The sequence below is a fragment of the Haplochromis burtoni genome, unplaced genomic scaffold (assembly GCF_018398535.1).
Source record: "Haplochromis burtoni strain Fernald_Lab_line unplaced genomic scaffold, NCSU_Asbu1 Contig_37, whole genome shotgun sequence".
NCBI lineage: Eukaryota > Metazoa > Chordata > Actinopteri > Cichliformes > Cichlidae > Haplochromis > Haplochromis burtoni.
Genome location: NW_024582398.1, coordinates 807,511 through 823,093, shown reverse-complemented (window position 1 = coordinate 823,093; position 15,583 = coordinate 807,511). Strand labels below are relative to the sequence as shown.

Sequence of the window (15,583 nt, the reverse complement as noted above, 5' to 3'; positions counted from 1 at the left end):
CAGGTGATAGTTTGTCCACTCCTACTCTCTTCTTTTAGGGGAAATAAATGTCGGCTGTACAAACGTTTCAAAACAAATCTTTTCATAATCTTTGTCATCTTTATTCCCTGGTCCCACCCCCCCAAAGAAAAAACCCCACACAGGATGCAGGTGCAGCGCATGCGTCAAAGTGCCAATTACGCAAAAGGCGCGTGTAAAGTCTGGAAATTAAAAGCGCTCGGAGTGGGTGAAATATGAAACAGACACCCGTGTGAGCAGGAAACGTCACATTACCTCGACCCTCTGATCACATCGGCATCTCTTTTTGATTGGGGGGCTGCACGGGCAGCAATCCGCGGACTGATTCAGATGCTGCTAGTGAGGAGGCGGAGTGATCCCTCCTGCCCGCAACCCACGTAAACCGTGCCCGCTCTCGGACCCACAGCCACAGTGTTAGAGCGACGCCGGAGATGAAGCAACGAGGCTGAGAAGCGCACGGATTCTGCTCACACACTCCGCGTCTCTTCCGAGGATTTAACAGTGATTTTCTTTTATTTCTGGCAGCGGCTCCAACCGTCAGACGTTTTGAGTGCTGGCTTTCTTAACCCTACCCATGGCATTTTTCAACCATTTATAGGAGAATTGGGTCATGATCACATCGCCCACGGTCTCTGTCCTGAGAAATAGCACAAATCTAGCGTGGGAGAGCGGCTCCTCGGGGGAGAAGGGAGCAGTGAAGATAAGCCAACTATCCGTCCACAACTCCGTCTCTCCCGCAGACCCTACTCGACAAGCCAGTCGTCTTCCCATAAAGGTTTTGAAAATGCTTACGGCACGGGCAGGACACATTTTACACCCGGAGTACCTACAGCCGTTACCGTCCACTCCTGTCAGTCCCATCGAGGTAAGCGCTACAGCGGTTAAAATAAAACACGTTATTTTTATTCGCTTATTCTCAAACTACTGCGTGTTCACTCCGAAATTGCTGGACACCAGAGCTCCCGACACGACACGAGTGGACAAACTGTGGTCAAGATTTGTATTTAGGCTATGTGTTGAAATACAGTAATAAACTGTACTCTCGATGTTCTACTCACTTCAGACTTTAACGATCCTTTTATGCAAACTGATGCCAATATTTTGAATGTCATTCCGTCGTGTTGTACAATCTTATCTTCCACCTAATGTAGATCAGCTACGTGTGTGCGCCTTCCTCCTTTACATACCTATTATGCAGAGTTGTTTTGAGTTTCATCTTGAGATAACTTTATGCGCAGTGCGTAAAATGCGCGAAACGGTCATATGTGACTATTTATCGCAAAATATTACATGTACGTGTGAGTGTTTTCCTGAATTTTTTAACGTTGTGTTTGTTTCAAATTCTCAGCTGGATGCCAAGAAGAGTCCGCTGGCCCTTCTGGCCCAAACGTGCTCTCAGATCGGCAAACCGGATCCGCCGTCCTCCTCCAAGCTGTCCTCTGTAACCTCCAATGGATCTAGCGACAAGGAGGCCAAATCCGGCCCGCTGAAGATGAGCGATATCGGAGCCGACGACAAATCGAGCTTCAAACCTTACTCAAAATCATCAGAGAAGAAGGACTCGAGCAGCAGCCTCAGTGGAGATAAAACCAGTTTCCGAGTGCCTAGCGCCACCTGCCAGCCGTTCACCCCCAGGACAGGCAGCCCCGGCTCCTGCACCTCCGTTTCTCCTCTGCCATCTGAAGGCAAAGCGGGGGACAAGGAGGAAAAGAAGGAGTCTGATAGCAATAAAAGCACTACGACGGAGAGCAACGGCAGCCACGGGATAAGTGGGATTACCTCTGACGGCAACCAGCAACAAGAAAACACATCTGGATCCAAGGCTGTTACATCAGACTCCATATCTGTAACTTCGTCATCATCCTCCGTCCTCGGCTCCGGGCTGGTGGCCCCTGTCTCCCCCTATAAGCCCGGTCATACAGTTTTTCCTTTACCGCCTGCTGGTATTTCCTATCCTGGAAGTTTAGCCGGTGCATATGCGGGTTATCCGCAGCCGTTTCTCCCTCATGGAATGACCCTTGACCCCACCAAATCCAGCAGCCAGCTTTTAAGCGCACAGTTTGCTGCTGCCAGCTCGCTGGGATGCAGCAAAGCGGGAACGAGCCCCTTAGCTGGAGCATCCCCACCGTCTCTAATGTCTGCTAGTCTGTGTCGAGACCCCTACTGCCTGAGTTACCACTGCACGAGCCATTTGTCCGGCGCAGCCAGCGCTAACTGCGCACATGACTCTGCGGCAGCTGCGGCAGCTGCCTCGGCGCTCAAGTCTGGATACCCGCTCATGTACCCGACGCACCCGTTACACGGCGTGCATTCCACGACCCCTTCTTTCAGCGGACATCCCTTATATCCTTACGGGTTTATGCTGCCCAACGACCCCCTGCCGCACGTGTGCAACTGGGTGTCGGCGAACGGACCTTGCGATAAGCGCTTTTCATCCTCCGAGGAGCTCCTCAGCCACTTGCGGACTCACACGGCCTTTGCCGGCACGGAGAAGTTGATATCTGGGTACCCGGGGTCGTCTTCTCTTGCTAACGCTGCTGCTGCTGCTGCTGCTATGGCTTGTCACATGCACATGCCTCCAAACGGAAGCCCGAGCAGCCCGAGCACGCTGGCCCTCAGGGGCCCTCACCACCCCCTCGGACTCAGCAGTCGCTACCACCCGTATTCAAAGAGCCCCCTGCCCACTCCCGGGGCCCCGGTGCCCGTGCCCGCGGCTACCGGACCATATTACTCCCCGTACGCCTTGTATGGACAAAGACTGACGACAGCATCGGCCTTAGGATATCAGTAGTGACAGAGAATTACACATTTATAAAGGAGATTTAGGCCCAATGAGTTTTATATTGTACTTAATGCAGGGATTGGATCCAGGTGGGGATCGGTGTATTTATTTGCGATAGCTTCAAGCGTGACTAAAATAAAAAATAATTATAATATAAAATTTCAAAAGACTCAATGTGCATTATTTTTACACAGGAGAAAAGCGTCTTTGCAAGTAAAATAAAGTTAGGACCCTTTTTCTTTCTTTTGAGTAATGTGGAGTTTATTGTTTATTTGATTTATTGTGACTGGTGGGGTTTTGTAAAGAAAAAAGTTATTTTAAAATGTGCCTTACTCAGAGGGATTAAGGGGCTGCCAGCGCTGAGTGCGTGACGGAGTGATGGACGTGGAAAATCAATCAGAGCAGTTTCTTACAGAACTGGCATCGATTTATTTTATTTATTTATTTTTGGGGGGAGAGATAAACGTTTCATGAGGGTGTTTGATTTACCTGAAGAGTATAAGACAGCTGTTTGGTGAGGGTTTTTTTTATTATTATTTATTTATTTTATTTTAAGGCTCCCTTTTTATTTTTAAGTATAGGACAGGGTCAAATCAGGTCAACAGTTTTAATTTACAATAAGAGGATTTTCTCCCTCCAGTAACATCTTGTTTTGTTTTTGCTGTGTTAGTTTGACTATATATATATATATAATTAATTATTTAACTTCCCCAACTTTATTTTATTCCTAAAGTTGGGGAAGATGTTTAATATCTCACTGACATTTATGGCAGAATTTTGAAGATACTCCCTTTTATTCACAACTGTGTTTTTGCTTCTGGTCTCACCATGAGGCTCATAATGGGGTTTTTTAAAAGGGCCCAAGGATAGAGAAGCAATAACTGCAAAACCTTTGAAGTTACAGAGGCTTCTATGAGCATCTGCTGTTTTTATTTTATTAAGTTTTAGTAACAAGAAGCAAGAGGAAAAAAAAGAACAAGAAAAAAAACACCACTTGGTGCTGCAGCTACAGTACGTGTGTGTGTGTGCAAATGTGTGCTCAGATACAAAATCTTTTGGGCTCATCAAAACATGCTGAATCTTCTCAATCACACGGTCATGGATTATTGTTTCATTAACGAAGACAAATGAGCTGCTGATACCAGCGAGGCGCTCGCTAAACAAAGATTTACGATGACACCAGATGTGGGACGTTTCCACAGCTTTTGTGATTGCTGTAATGAAGCCATGAAGCAGAGAGCATGAAATAAAGTGAGGCCTAACTATTTAATCAGCCCCCTTAAAACAAATCAACTAAATCAAGCCAGCAGTGTCATTATCCATCCTCAGTAAATCAGGCTGTTCTCCAGCAATAAAATCACCATCATTAATGGTCAGATGTCATATTCATCAAATCCAGCCATCCTTCATGTAGATGAGGCCTAAACATAGCTCAGTGATAGATGGTAATAAAGCTGCTAACCTATATTTCAGCACTGCGACCAGTCAGCCACCGAGTCGGCATAGATCATATGTGATGCATCTTTTTTCATTTACAAACAGCGCATTAATATGATGTGAACAAATTGGGTCACGATCTCTGAACTTATCGCTCGAAGGCTGATTGATGTTTGACTCTGCTGAAGAAATTCACACATCTTCACAAGCAGATAAACCCGCTAATAAATGATTCAGTTTCAGTTCAATTTTATTAGCAGTGGTTAATGAGCTAGTTTAAATTTAAGGATGGGCCTAAAAGTCTGTGCGTCTGACTAGATTAAAGGTAGACGCGCTTATTTGCTTTGCGTTGTTAAGTTGTTTTTCCTAACTAAAAAAAAAAAGGGGTGGCTTAGTGGTGTAGTGGTTAGCCCTCTCCCCTCACAGTATGAAGGCCCTAGGTTTGAATCCACTGGCCAGCTGGGAAGTGTGCCTGTTGTTGTCCCTCCTGATATTCGTGCTTCCTCCCACAGACATGTTTCTCAGTTTAACTGATGATTCTAAATCGGCTGTAGGTGTGAATGCTTGTCTCTCTATGCTTGCAACCTGTCAAGGGTGCACCACACCTTTCATCCAGTGATAGCTGGAACAGGATCCAGCCCTCGACCTGCCACCCTGAACTGTACAAATGGATGGACTTTCAAATAATCCTGAACCCAATGAAGTGAACAGCATTTTGTTGCTATCAGAAATGATACTCTAATTTGCCTTCTTTAGTTTTGAATTCAAATTAAAGGACAAAAAAGAAAAACAAAACATACATTAATATGTTGTCAACGCAAACAGCAAAACCCTGGAGGTGTGTGAATGGTCCGCAGTGCTAATTCACTAACAATACTGTAGATTTTCTTTCTGTTTTAAGAGGAAGAAACAAGCTAATATCTAAAGTAGCGATTCCTTTTAAGCTATCTGCATTATGAGTGTTGTAGCACGATCACCAGCCTTTGTGGTCTCATACAGCATCAGTGTTCCTGTCAGCATTTTGAATCCCTTATCCTACATTTTCTCTGGACACAGATTATTGGCAGGCTATATTAGTGTTTATTACATTAACCGTGTTAGTGGGCTTCACATATAACAGTTGCAAATTAAGTAAGCCCCGATCAAAACTGATATTTTCCTTTTTCAGCAGAAATGAAGAAGCAAACATTTGATCCTATTTGAAAGAGTGCTTATTAATAAAAGGTATGAAACAAATAGCTAATCTTCCATATGTAAAAACATTTTTTTAAAAGCATGTCAGTCACATGGAGAAGTACACTCCTGCATTCAACAAACCTTCAAAATCCATAAAATTAGAATCAGGGGTTCCAGGTCTGTGCCAATGGTAATAACGTCTTTTGGGAGTGACAGGCAGAACCTGCCTTATTTAAACCTCAGACATGCGGTGTTCTTGCTATTGAAGTGTGTGGTGTCATCATGCCAAAGTCTAAAGAGGTTGCTTCAGAAGTCGCTGAGTCTAGGAAAGGATTTAAAAGGATCTTCAAATTATTTGCAATAAATCACTGAATTGCCAAAGACAAATTCATCCCAAAAACAGACTCTTTGCAAAAAAACCAAAAAAATCCAAAAAGTCCCCAAGAACTTCCTAATCTGCTGAGTTTGCAGGTATCTCTCACAGCTGTTGGTGTCTGCGATCAGAAACAGAAAGCACAAATCTGACCTGCATGGAAGGCGCACCAGGAGAACAAGGAACGTTAGAGCAAGACTACAATTTGACAGCGAACAATTAAGCACAGATCAGGGTTTTTGGAGTAGTGTGCTCCAGACAAATGCATTAAAGATGGAGTTCTCTGGCTGCAGTAACAGCAAAGACATTTGGCACAGATCGAAGACAGCCTCTCAGGAGAAGAACCTCATACCACCTGCAAAGCATGTTATGATTCGAGGTTCTTTCACTGCCTTGAGGTGCAGGCGGCTTGCAGTCACTGATTCAACTAAAACAAGTGTTTAAGATCACGTGAGGCCAATCAGTCCTGAAGCTGAACTGAAAACTGACTTTTCAGCAGGGTAATGATTCTTAACAAATCCCCAAAGAACATGAGGAACGACATGCAAGAAAAAAAAATTTGCAACTAGGAATCTTGCCATTTTGCAAGGAAGAGTGAGCAAAAAATTTACCCGACAGATGCCAAAGACTGGAAGACAAGTATGCAAAATTTCTACAAGTAGTTATTTCTGTTAAATGGCAAAATGATTACTTCTGATGCCAAGATGTAGCTGCTTTTTTCAAACATGAACATTATCTCTATTTAGATATCTTCGGTCCAAAATTTAATAAAGTTGCAAAATGAGGAGGCTGTGGGTCGTCAACCAATTGGCATGTTGATGTTTCAATCCCTGGCTCCATCAGTCTGTATTTTTAAGTATCCTCAGGCAAGACAGCGAACCCTAAGATGTGCCTGATGCATCCACTGAACTGTGAGTATTTGTGTGAATACGGTTTGAAAATCACTATAAGTACCAGTCCGGCTATTATACGAACTCAGTGATGGAATCGGCTAATTTTGTGGTTGTGCTGAAAATTTCCATTGGATGTACTTATTTTTTTTCACATAACTTTCTATCCCACCATGATGAAGTCTACCCATCTGTTTCCATGTGACAGATGATGTCTTTTCCACGTGTCTGAAAGAAAAATGCAGCCAGGAGACTCTGGCTTAGTGACTCCATGCTGAATCACGGGGAAGGCCCCACCTGTTCTGCTTTGAACCACACCAAAATCAAGAGCCACAGCCTATCACCTAAGGAGGAACAGGCCGGCACAGTACACCCTGGGAGAGACGCATGCCAACGTTGAAAAAAATGGTCACCTCAGCACAGCTGCGCGCCATGTGTTGCACTTTCCGTGGCAAGTTCTGGTTGAAGGCAGAGGACGCCATCGCTGCTACGCCGAGCTGACGTTCCCTCACAAAACGCCCACAGTCATGCATGAAAATGTCTTTTTTTCCAAATCAGCTCACGCAGATACATAAATCAACCAGCCCTCAAACACGTGTTGCCGTCACATAATGAATTTAACACCCTTTTGTCAGCAATATTAATGATCCAATCAAGGGATTTCCCCATCGCTACATAAACATTTACTGCTTTGAATAAACCTTCCTCGGTGCTAAGGAAAAGCAAGCAGGACTCTGTTTACAGGCACGAAAGGAAAAACCAATGACCTTTTGCGTGTTCAGCCAGCTGAGAAGTGTGTCTTCCATCTTTCAGAGAAACATGGTGGTTTATTTTTGCAGGAGAAAGGCTTTTGCCTCTCCAAACAAGCCCCATATTTATCATCACTCCATCATTTCCTGCCTTTGACAAGCAAAGTAAACGGTAGAAGCACAAAGTTAAAGCTGAGTCTTTGTGAGCCTTTGACCTTTGGAGCTTGTCTTCTATTATTAACCCTCCAGCGACATCATAAAATAAAGGAAATGAGTTGGTACGCTGAGATTATCTTAATGTGGAAGGCTTGGCATGTGTGTGTTCTATACTCACTCACACACACACAGACAAAAACAAAAAAAGCGTGCCTTTTTGAGCTAGAAGCCAGCCAATGGGAAAGGGAGAAAAGGGGAATTTTCCCTTGAAGAGTCTGTCAACACACAAAGCAAAGGAAAGAGCAACAGTGAGTTAAACAGTGGGCTCTTGTCTTTCAGCACTCAACATGCTCTATAATTTACACACCACTGACAGGGGCCATTTTGAAGTCTGTCATAGACGGCAAACTTTTTGTCTCCAAACGTCTTGCTCACAGTGAGTCGACTTCTGCCGGGGTCCGGGTGATTAATCACTTATGGCCTTATTGTGTGGAGGTGGCTAATTAACTGCAGGCTGACTGAAGAGACACGCTATAAAAACCCGCCTCTGATAACCCCAACTTTTCCCCTCCTCTTTCGCCTTGGCATGTGGAAGCTCTTACTGACAAATTTGCAAGAACCAGACTAACATTGAGTAAGATGAATGGCCTCTGCGCACAGTAAACAGCCTTTAATTTAACCATGTTTAAATGTATGACACACTGGCATTGTGCTTCCTCGCTGTTCGTGCTCTTTGGTTGGGAAACGCAGCCAAAGTTCCCCTGCTGTTGGTTTAAAATTAGGCTCGGCGTATTCACGGAGGGAGTTTCTGGGTGCTCGGCCTGGCAAACATGTGTTCGTTGTCTCTTTTGGTTTTCGGCCTTTTCTTCAAAGTGACGTTCTGAGACAAAAACAATCAGTTTCTTCTTCTTTTTCTTTCCTAAACACATTAATCGGGAAGATCTGGCATTAATTTTTATTTATTTTTTAACTTATTTGGCGAGCAAACAGAGGAAAACGACAAAGAAAGCATTAAGTTGTGCATTAGCAATAAACTGGAGCTGTTCCTTAAGGTCAGCAGCTCGTATCAGACACGTGGCCGGCCAAAAATTGTGCAGCCATGCCTTCCGCTCCATCTCCCCCCTTCCACATTATTAGGTTTGTTAACATACTGTATTGCAGTGTTTGCAGTCATGTCGACAGGCTAACTTAATCAAGTTACTATTGAACTTGTGCGCCTTGCCCAGCATGACAGTTTTAGTGCCAGAATTATTGCCGTGACCTATGAGAGGAAATTAGCAGCGGACACAACACGGAGACTTTTCTTCCTGGTGGAAAAAAATAAATCTATCCTATATATTTACAAGAACAGTGACAATGATAGAAAGTAGGGAGCAAAAATGTTTGCTCGATAACGCCGCAAATGAAAAATGCCGCGTGGACCCAAAGTGGTGCAAAATGCATAATGCCAGCTGGCAGACCATTACAGGTGATGGACATTTCACTTACCTAAGTCAAATATAACAGACTGCTGTTCATTAATATACAGGCAGGCCTGCAGAATCGAGTCTGCCATCTGGTTAAATCGACAGAGTAATCTACAGCTCGTAATTAGGGCTGAGGAGCAGAGTTTCTCTTTAATCTTTTTTCGGCTTTCAACAAAATTTCCATCTGCACCATGTGGCACATCATTTTTCTTTAAGACAAATCGGTTGTTTTCGTATGATCCAAAATTAGATCAGCAGAAAACAATCAATCTTGTAAAGGGCCTGGGAAAAGAATTGTGATTTCGGATACTGTTTTCCCTCCTCCTGTCTTTAGCATCTCAATTCTCACTTTCCCTGCATGACTGACTTTGCAGCCATCAGCATCCCTCCCATGATGCTCTCTGCTCAGTGCCGTCACATGGCATATAATGGGGACCCGGGCTAACGATGAATATGAAATTGTGCCTTAATATAGCGATCTCTCCTCAGCCGCTTTCCCTGTGGCGTTCCACAACAGATGGCGACCTGTAAGAGTCTGTGACACCAGAACTAAAATCCACACTGAGGTAAGAAAGAATACTTCGTGTCACTCTGTCTGCAAATTAGTAAGATGACACAACTGTCAGGTGCCAGCCTCCCGTGGCAGTCGTCTCCCCCATTACAGGAGCAGCGATGCTTTCCCTGCACGACAAAAGGGAAATGGGTGGATGTTTTTTTTTTTTATAGGAGACCTGTCTGTCAGCTGGCTCTCAGGTCATAACAAATCACCAGCACTCAGCTGAGGCTGAACATTCAGGACGTCGGGAAGAAGACGAATGACCTGCAGGCCTTTGAAGTGCTCTGGCAGTTCAGATGGCTCAGCGGCGCTGACAGAGAAATATACACAACAGAGCAACCAATAATGAGAACATTAAACATTCCAGCCACCTGACAGGCTGACAAAAACAGCCTGGCCCCACATCAATCATTCACTGAGTCATAACCTTGACAATTAGTCCCCTCTGATACCGCCCGTAACCCCTGGGCCCCGCACTGCAGTGTGACTCCACTTAAAGAAGAGAAAACCAAAGGGCTTAATCTAATTTCTTAATTCTGATTGATAAAGACGTAGCAGCGACAGAGACCGCAATATATCGGTTCAGCACATGATGGATTCGGAATCGTTTGGCAGGCTCTTTGCAAAGTAATGACTCTCCAAAGATGGATGTGAAAATAGAAAAATGCACATACTGTAGTTCAATTACTTTTGCTGGCTGCCTCTGAAGATGTTTCGGCTAAGACCACAGAAATGTATCCAGCACATGTTTACGGCCCTGCCTGCGCAAATATGTGTTTTAATGACACCCCGCAGGCATTTGGAAGCTATATAAATAGTTGCAGGCGAGCCAACACTTATATTTCAATATAACTCGAGCCATAAGATCACTAACACGAGCAGTTCTTTAATGCGTGCCTAACGAGGTTACATATCCTACATCTGTATTAGTGTAAACATGTGCTAAATGTCAAGGCTGCTTTTAAGAAGCTCCATAAATTTTGCTCACTAAAAGACTTAATATCATTAATGTTCTCTGAAAAAAGATGAGGTTCAGCCCATTTTTCTTCTGCACACACTCCCACATTAGCATTTTTTACAACAGAGCTCAGTGTTAAGACTCCAGTCTTCGCTCTGAATCCAAAGCAGTTGACCCTTTGAAAATAGCGAGGGGGCCATGTTGTCATCACTCCATTCACTCTAACTCTGCAGTTGCCATATGACAAATGAGCCACGTGACATGACATTTCCCTTTTGCCTTCACACCTGTAGAGTTAAAGCAAAGCGTCTGACAGAGGAATTGATGGCAGCACCTCAAAACTACTGTATCTCCTTTTCATTTGGCGAAATGGAAAGAACCGGGCCAGTGGCTGTTTACAAAAACTACCTGAGACGGAGCTGCACAGCTCCAAGCCCCGAGGATGATAAATGGCTCTGCTAACCCTGTGGGACTGCAGACCCAAATGAGGACGGAGCTAATTGCCGTGCGAAATACTTTGGCATGAATGGAAAGAAAATGCAGGCGAGCCACAGCCAAAAAAGGGCCCAGTTGCTGCTGTGAACTCGGAGCTGGCTTTTGCTTACAAGAGTTCACTTGGTGTCCATAAATCATGGACTGCTTACAGCTGAAACTGCCCTTAGTCATCAACATGCAATAGACTGAGTGACAGATTCCATCCTGACTACATTAGCCGCCGGTTCAAACGAGGCTCCTTTTTTAAAATCTCCTACCATCTTGAACCTCGCAGGAAATGAAAACCAGATGGGTAAGGATTGCTGTGTATAACATAAAGCTGAGCTTGTATGAGAGAAAAAGACACAGGAGTCTAAAAAAAGAAAAAAAAAAGTGTATACATTGTTGAAGGAAATGACAGGGGTCAATTTGAGGTATCCTGGGTTTTTGATATCCTTCAAGTACAGCTTTAGATATGGCTTTACCCCGAGGCTGTGATCTGCATCACATTACTCATTTTCAGCTGACAGGAGAATTGAAATGTGGTTTCAGTCTGTGTTACACCCACACAGGTGAACACAAGTGCAGACTCCACAGTCAGTCTGAGTGATTTGAATTATAAATCCCCATCTTAGGCTTGCTCAAAGACTCAAAAAGTTATCCTCACTAGAAAAAAATGTTTTTTTATTGCGCCAGGACCGCAATCTGTTTGGGCATAATAGCAGTAAAAAGACAATAATGAGATATTTAAATAAAAGAAAAATATCTGGCACATGTGAGAGGAGAAATCAGGATGAAGTAGATGAATAGGTGCGAGCATTAAAAAGGAGGTTATTTTGCGATGCTATAAAATCGCCTTCTTTCTTTTTTTTTAAAATCCGTGGATATGCAGCAGTAGTGTAACCGCAAACTTGACAATTTTATTGAAATCAGTTTTGTTTTCTTAGCAGGTTTGATGGGTACTGACTTAAAGTCTTTCATCAAGAGAAATTAAAGGATAAAGCCAGCGATATTCTATATTTTTGTTATTGTCTACAAATCCCAAAGAAAAGACCAACACTAACAATGACTCGCTCGGTCTCATTCTCAGACACTCACCACCGAGGAGAAAGGTTCCCACTGAAGATGTAAATATTTAACAACAGGACAGGAAAACATACTTTTATTTTTAAAAAGGCTAAATTATTTTGTAAAACAGCAGGTCGGCGTGGTTTGCAGCAAATTTTATTCAAAGATGAGTGCATAGAGCATTACTGGATTTCATTTTTAGTCAAAGTATTCAGTTTGTATTCAGTATTTCTGACAGTGGAATCAGTTATGTGGGGATGATCCACAACTAAAAGTTGAATTGAAATTTAATTATATTTACTTGCAATTGCTTATCAGTGGATACACTAGAATAAAAGGGTAATTCAGGTTTTCACAGAATGAAGAAATAATTATACTGTAAGTAATTTTAAGTAGTGTGCATCTTTATGACATAGAAGACACAGTGTTTTCCTATTTAATAGTGTTAGATGGGCAAATTGTGTTGTGAAGCTACACACTATCTAAAGTTACTCAAAGTATAATAATTTATTTTTAATTATTATTTTGTTCTTTCCTGTAAAAAGCTGAATCTACCAGTAAGGATTTGTAGGTAAATATAATTAGATCACAATTTCAGCTAAAATACAGGGACCGTATTATAAAGTGCTACCAAAATGCAATAGATCATTTAATAAATTAAAAATAAATGAATAAAAATTGATGGTTATGAAACCAAAGCGTGTATTCAAAAATCACCAGCAGATAAAAGCTTCCACTTAGTCACTTGATCAGTGCCAATGTTAGGATTCAGCTCATTTGAGCTAAATAGTAAATTGATTTTGGTAATCTGATACAAATGGAACCAAAACTATCTCACTACATACGCCCACTTGCTTCATAGCGTTCTGAGATATTAGCGAGGCTAGGTTGTTTAGGTTACCTTTAATCTGGGAAGTCTTCTGGGTCAAGCCTTTCTTTTTTTGTCTATGTTTATGAATGTAGAGATACATTTTAAAAGCATATAAACCTCAGTCGTCATCAGTGGATAGCTGGTGGTTTTGAGGTTGCATTTTGCCAATGACTGCAATTAAAATGCAACCTAAGCTTGGTCAAGCATGACTGGAAAATATCATTCAGACCACAAATTGAAACCACAGACATTCAAGCATGAAACATCTCTCATTCTATATCTGTTTAAAAAGACAAGGATCTCATAGTTTTGTAGACAGTCTTAAGAGTCTTAACCCCCAAGAGCGTTTGATGTGTCATCATCAGAAACTTTAATTTTGTATTACAGGCCTGACAATCCATTAACCCATCCATGTATCCATCTTCGGCACCAAGAGGGGACAGCAGTCGAAGCAGACACACCCACACCTTTTCCCCCAACAATCTCCTTCTTTCAGCTCTTCCAGGAGGACAACAAGATGCTGTCTCCAGTGAGTCCTGCTCCACCTCCAGGTCTCCTCCTGGTAGAACATGTCTGGAGCACCTCACCTAGAAGAGCCTGTCAGAAGCCTCAAAGAAACTTCAACTGCTTCCTTTCAATGTGGAGGAGAAACAGCCTTATCCCGAGCTTCTCACGCCATCTCTGAGGAAGGCCTTGTGTAGGTCCAGAGCTACCCAGAGCTAATAAGTCAAACAAACCAGTATTACACACCATTCTTACTCGATAATAAAACACTGAAATGTCTATATAATGATCATATTTTTACCTCAGTGGTCAAAGCTTTACCCTTTAATTCATTACCAAGAATGCAACCAACATCTTTCACATAACCGCTTTTATTTATGATGTGTTTTGTTGGGTCGAACTCGGCACTCTGGAAATTCTTCCAGTAAATACTTAATTTATGAGAGGTAGCTCTCGTAGCTCTAAATATTTGGTGTTAAATGTTTGCTTATGTGCTTAAGTACCAGCATCATTAGACCTCTAAAGCGTTCCATTTGTTGATCTCTAATGTAAAGGCCATGACGCGCAAGCTCAGATGGTTAAGTAAACATCAAAGAAACACTACAAAGGCAGAAAGCTGAAGTAGAGAAACGGATGGATGCTAAGACAAATTCCTATACATTTAATCCGGTAATCTTAACTTTACAGTCAGTTGTAGTTTCTTTATTGTTGTTTTCTTGCCACCCTAAAGCGGAGCTATGAAATACTCCCCCCTGCCCTTCACGTTAGAACATTAATTGTGTTTTTTACTTTATGAGAAAAGCTGCTTGTGACTCATTTTAATTCAACTGCATGAACCAGAGGCACAATCTGGTTTTCATGTTCTCTGGCTGAAAACACCTGCCCTGTTCTCACAGCTAATATATTAAGTAGTAAGTGCCTGAGCAGATGTTGTGAGGTCAGCAGGGAGCCCGGGGCCTATAGAGCACGCAATATTTATTGGACTGGATCAGAAGGCAATGACATGGGCCGTCTTCCCTCTTGACAAATCACATTTTGCATACAGGTTGAAGCCAGAGCCTGTTTCCTTCCTAGAAACACCTTTTCCAATTTGTCAGACTTCTTAGAGAGGCCCGATTGGGTCTTTCTACTTTTAAATGCGTGCTGCCAATCACAGAGAACGCCTTTTGGAAAATATTCGTAAAACAGTCAAACTTTCTTACTGGAAACCGTAACACGCCCGAATCTTTTATTTGTGTTTGCTTTGCAATCATCCACGGAGATCAAAGGCCGTGCTTAGGGCCTCAGTGTCAGCGCGAGACATCAATGACATCTCCCATTCACACCGCATCTTCTCCTCACATCTCGCATGCACTCAGTCGTCACATCCCACAACAAAGAGAGACGCCCCGAGTTACCATCCATCAAACCAAGCCTTTTATGGCCCATCAAAAGACAATGAACTGCCAGAGTGAAAGGAGTGTTTGCAACATGAAGTGACAGCGAATACTCCAGACACAGATTAAACAGTGGGAGAAATGAGAGAACTACATAATGTTTGGGTAATTTGTGAGAATTAGACGCTATGATTCATCTTTATGAAGGAAACTAAGCTCAGATATAAGCTCAGCGCAGCTCCGCGCTCTGATAGTTCAGGCATCTCAATTTACTTTGGTTTTGAAGTATAGGCTTCTTACGGTTACAGACTGGAGCAGTTTGTTTTCAAACATTGCCACACATCTCACGCCTTGGTCGTGAGGTATGAGCTACATGTTAAGATATAAAACAGACCTTCAAGGCTTATTTTCCCTCAAAGGGATCCCATTTATTCCGTCTACTGTCAAAGCACGGAAGGCTTGAGAATTAAGGGAGCTACTGGCAACACAGTACATCATTGTGTACAATAAAAGACTTGCAACGTAAACCATCAGCAGCCCTTTGTGTGTTATCTCCCATGGATTATTCCTCTCAAGTCAACCATCAAGCATTGTGGGTATGGCAGCCTATGCGGGGTGCAGCATGCACCATAGAGTTTGCTAAAGTGTTCAACAGAGGTTGAGTGAAACGGGACACTGGCATGATTATACTGTATCCTGTCTGTTGCTGATTTATTGTGACAGCAGTAA

At 42.9% G+C, this 15,583-nt stretch overlaps 1 protein-coding gene across 1 annotated transcript; it reads left to right on the top strand.

Annotated features, from left to right (window-relative positions):
* The first annotated feature begins 208 nt into the window (after positions 1-208).
* On the top strand, positions 209-2,959 carry LOC102290476 (zinc finger protein 503). Its single transcript, XM_005919608.3, has 2 exons — positions 209-883; positions 1,367-2,959. Exons 1-2 carry the CDS (start codon positions 629-631, stop codon positions 2,807-2,809), a joined length of 1,698 nt encoding a protein of 565 aa, XP_005919670.1. The 5' UTR covers positions 209-628; the 3' UTR covers positions 2,810-2,959.
* Positions 2,960-15,583: the final 12,624 nt, after the last annotated feature.

Coding starts and splice junctions, on each gene's coding strand:
- LOC102290476 (XM_005919608.3), top strand. CDS start 629: ATGATCACATCGCCCACGGTCTCTGTCCTGAGAAATAGCACAAATCTA. Junction 884..1,366: donor CTCCTGTCAGTCCCATCGAG/GTAAGCGCTACA, acceptor TCAAATTCTCAG/CTGGATGCCAAGAAGAGTCC.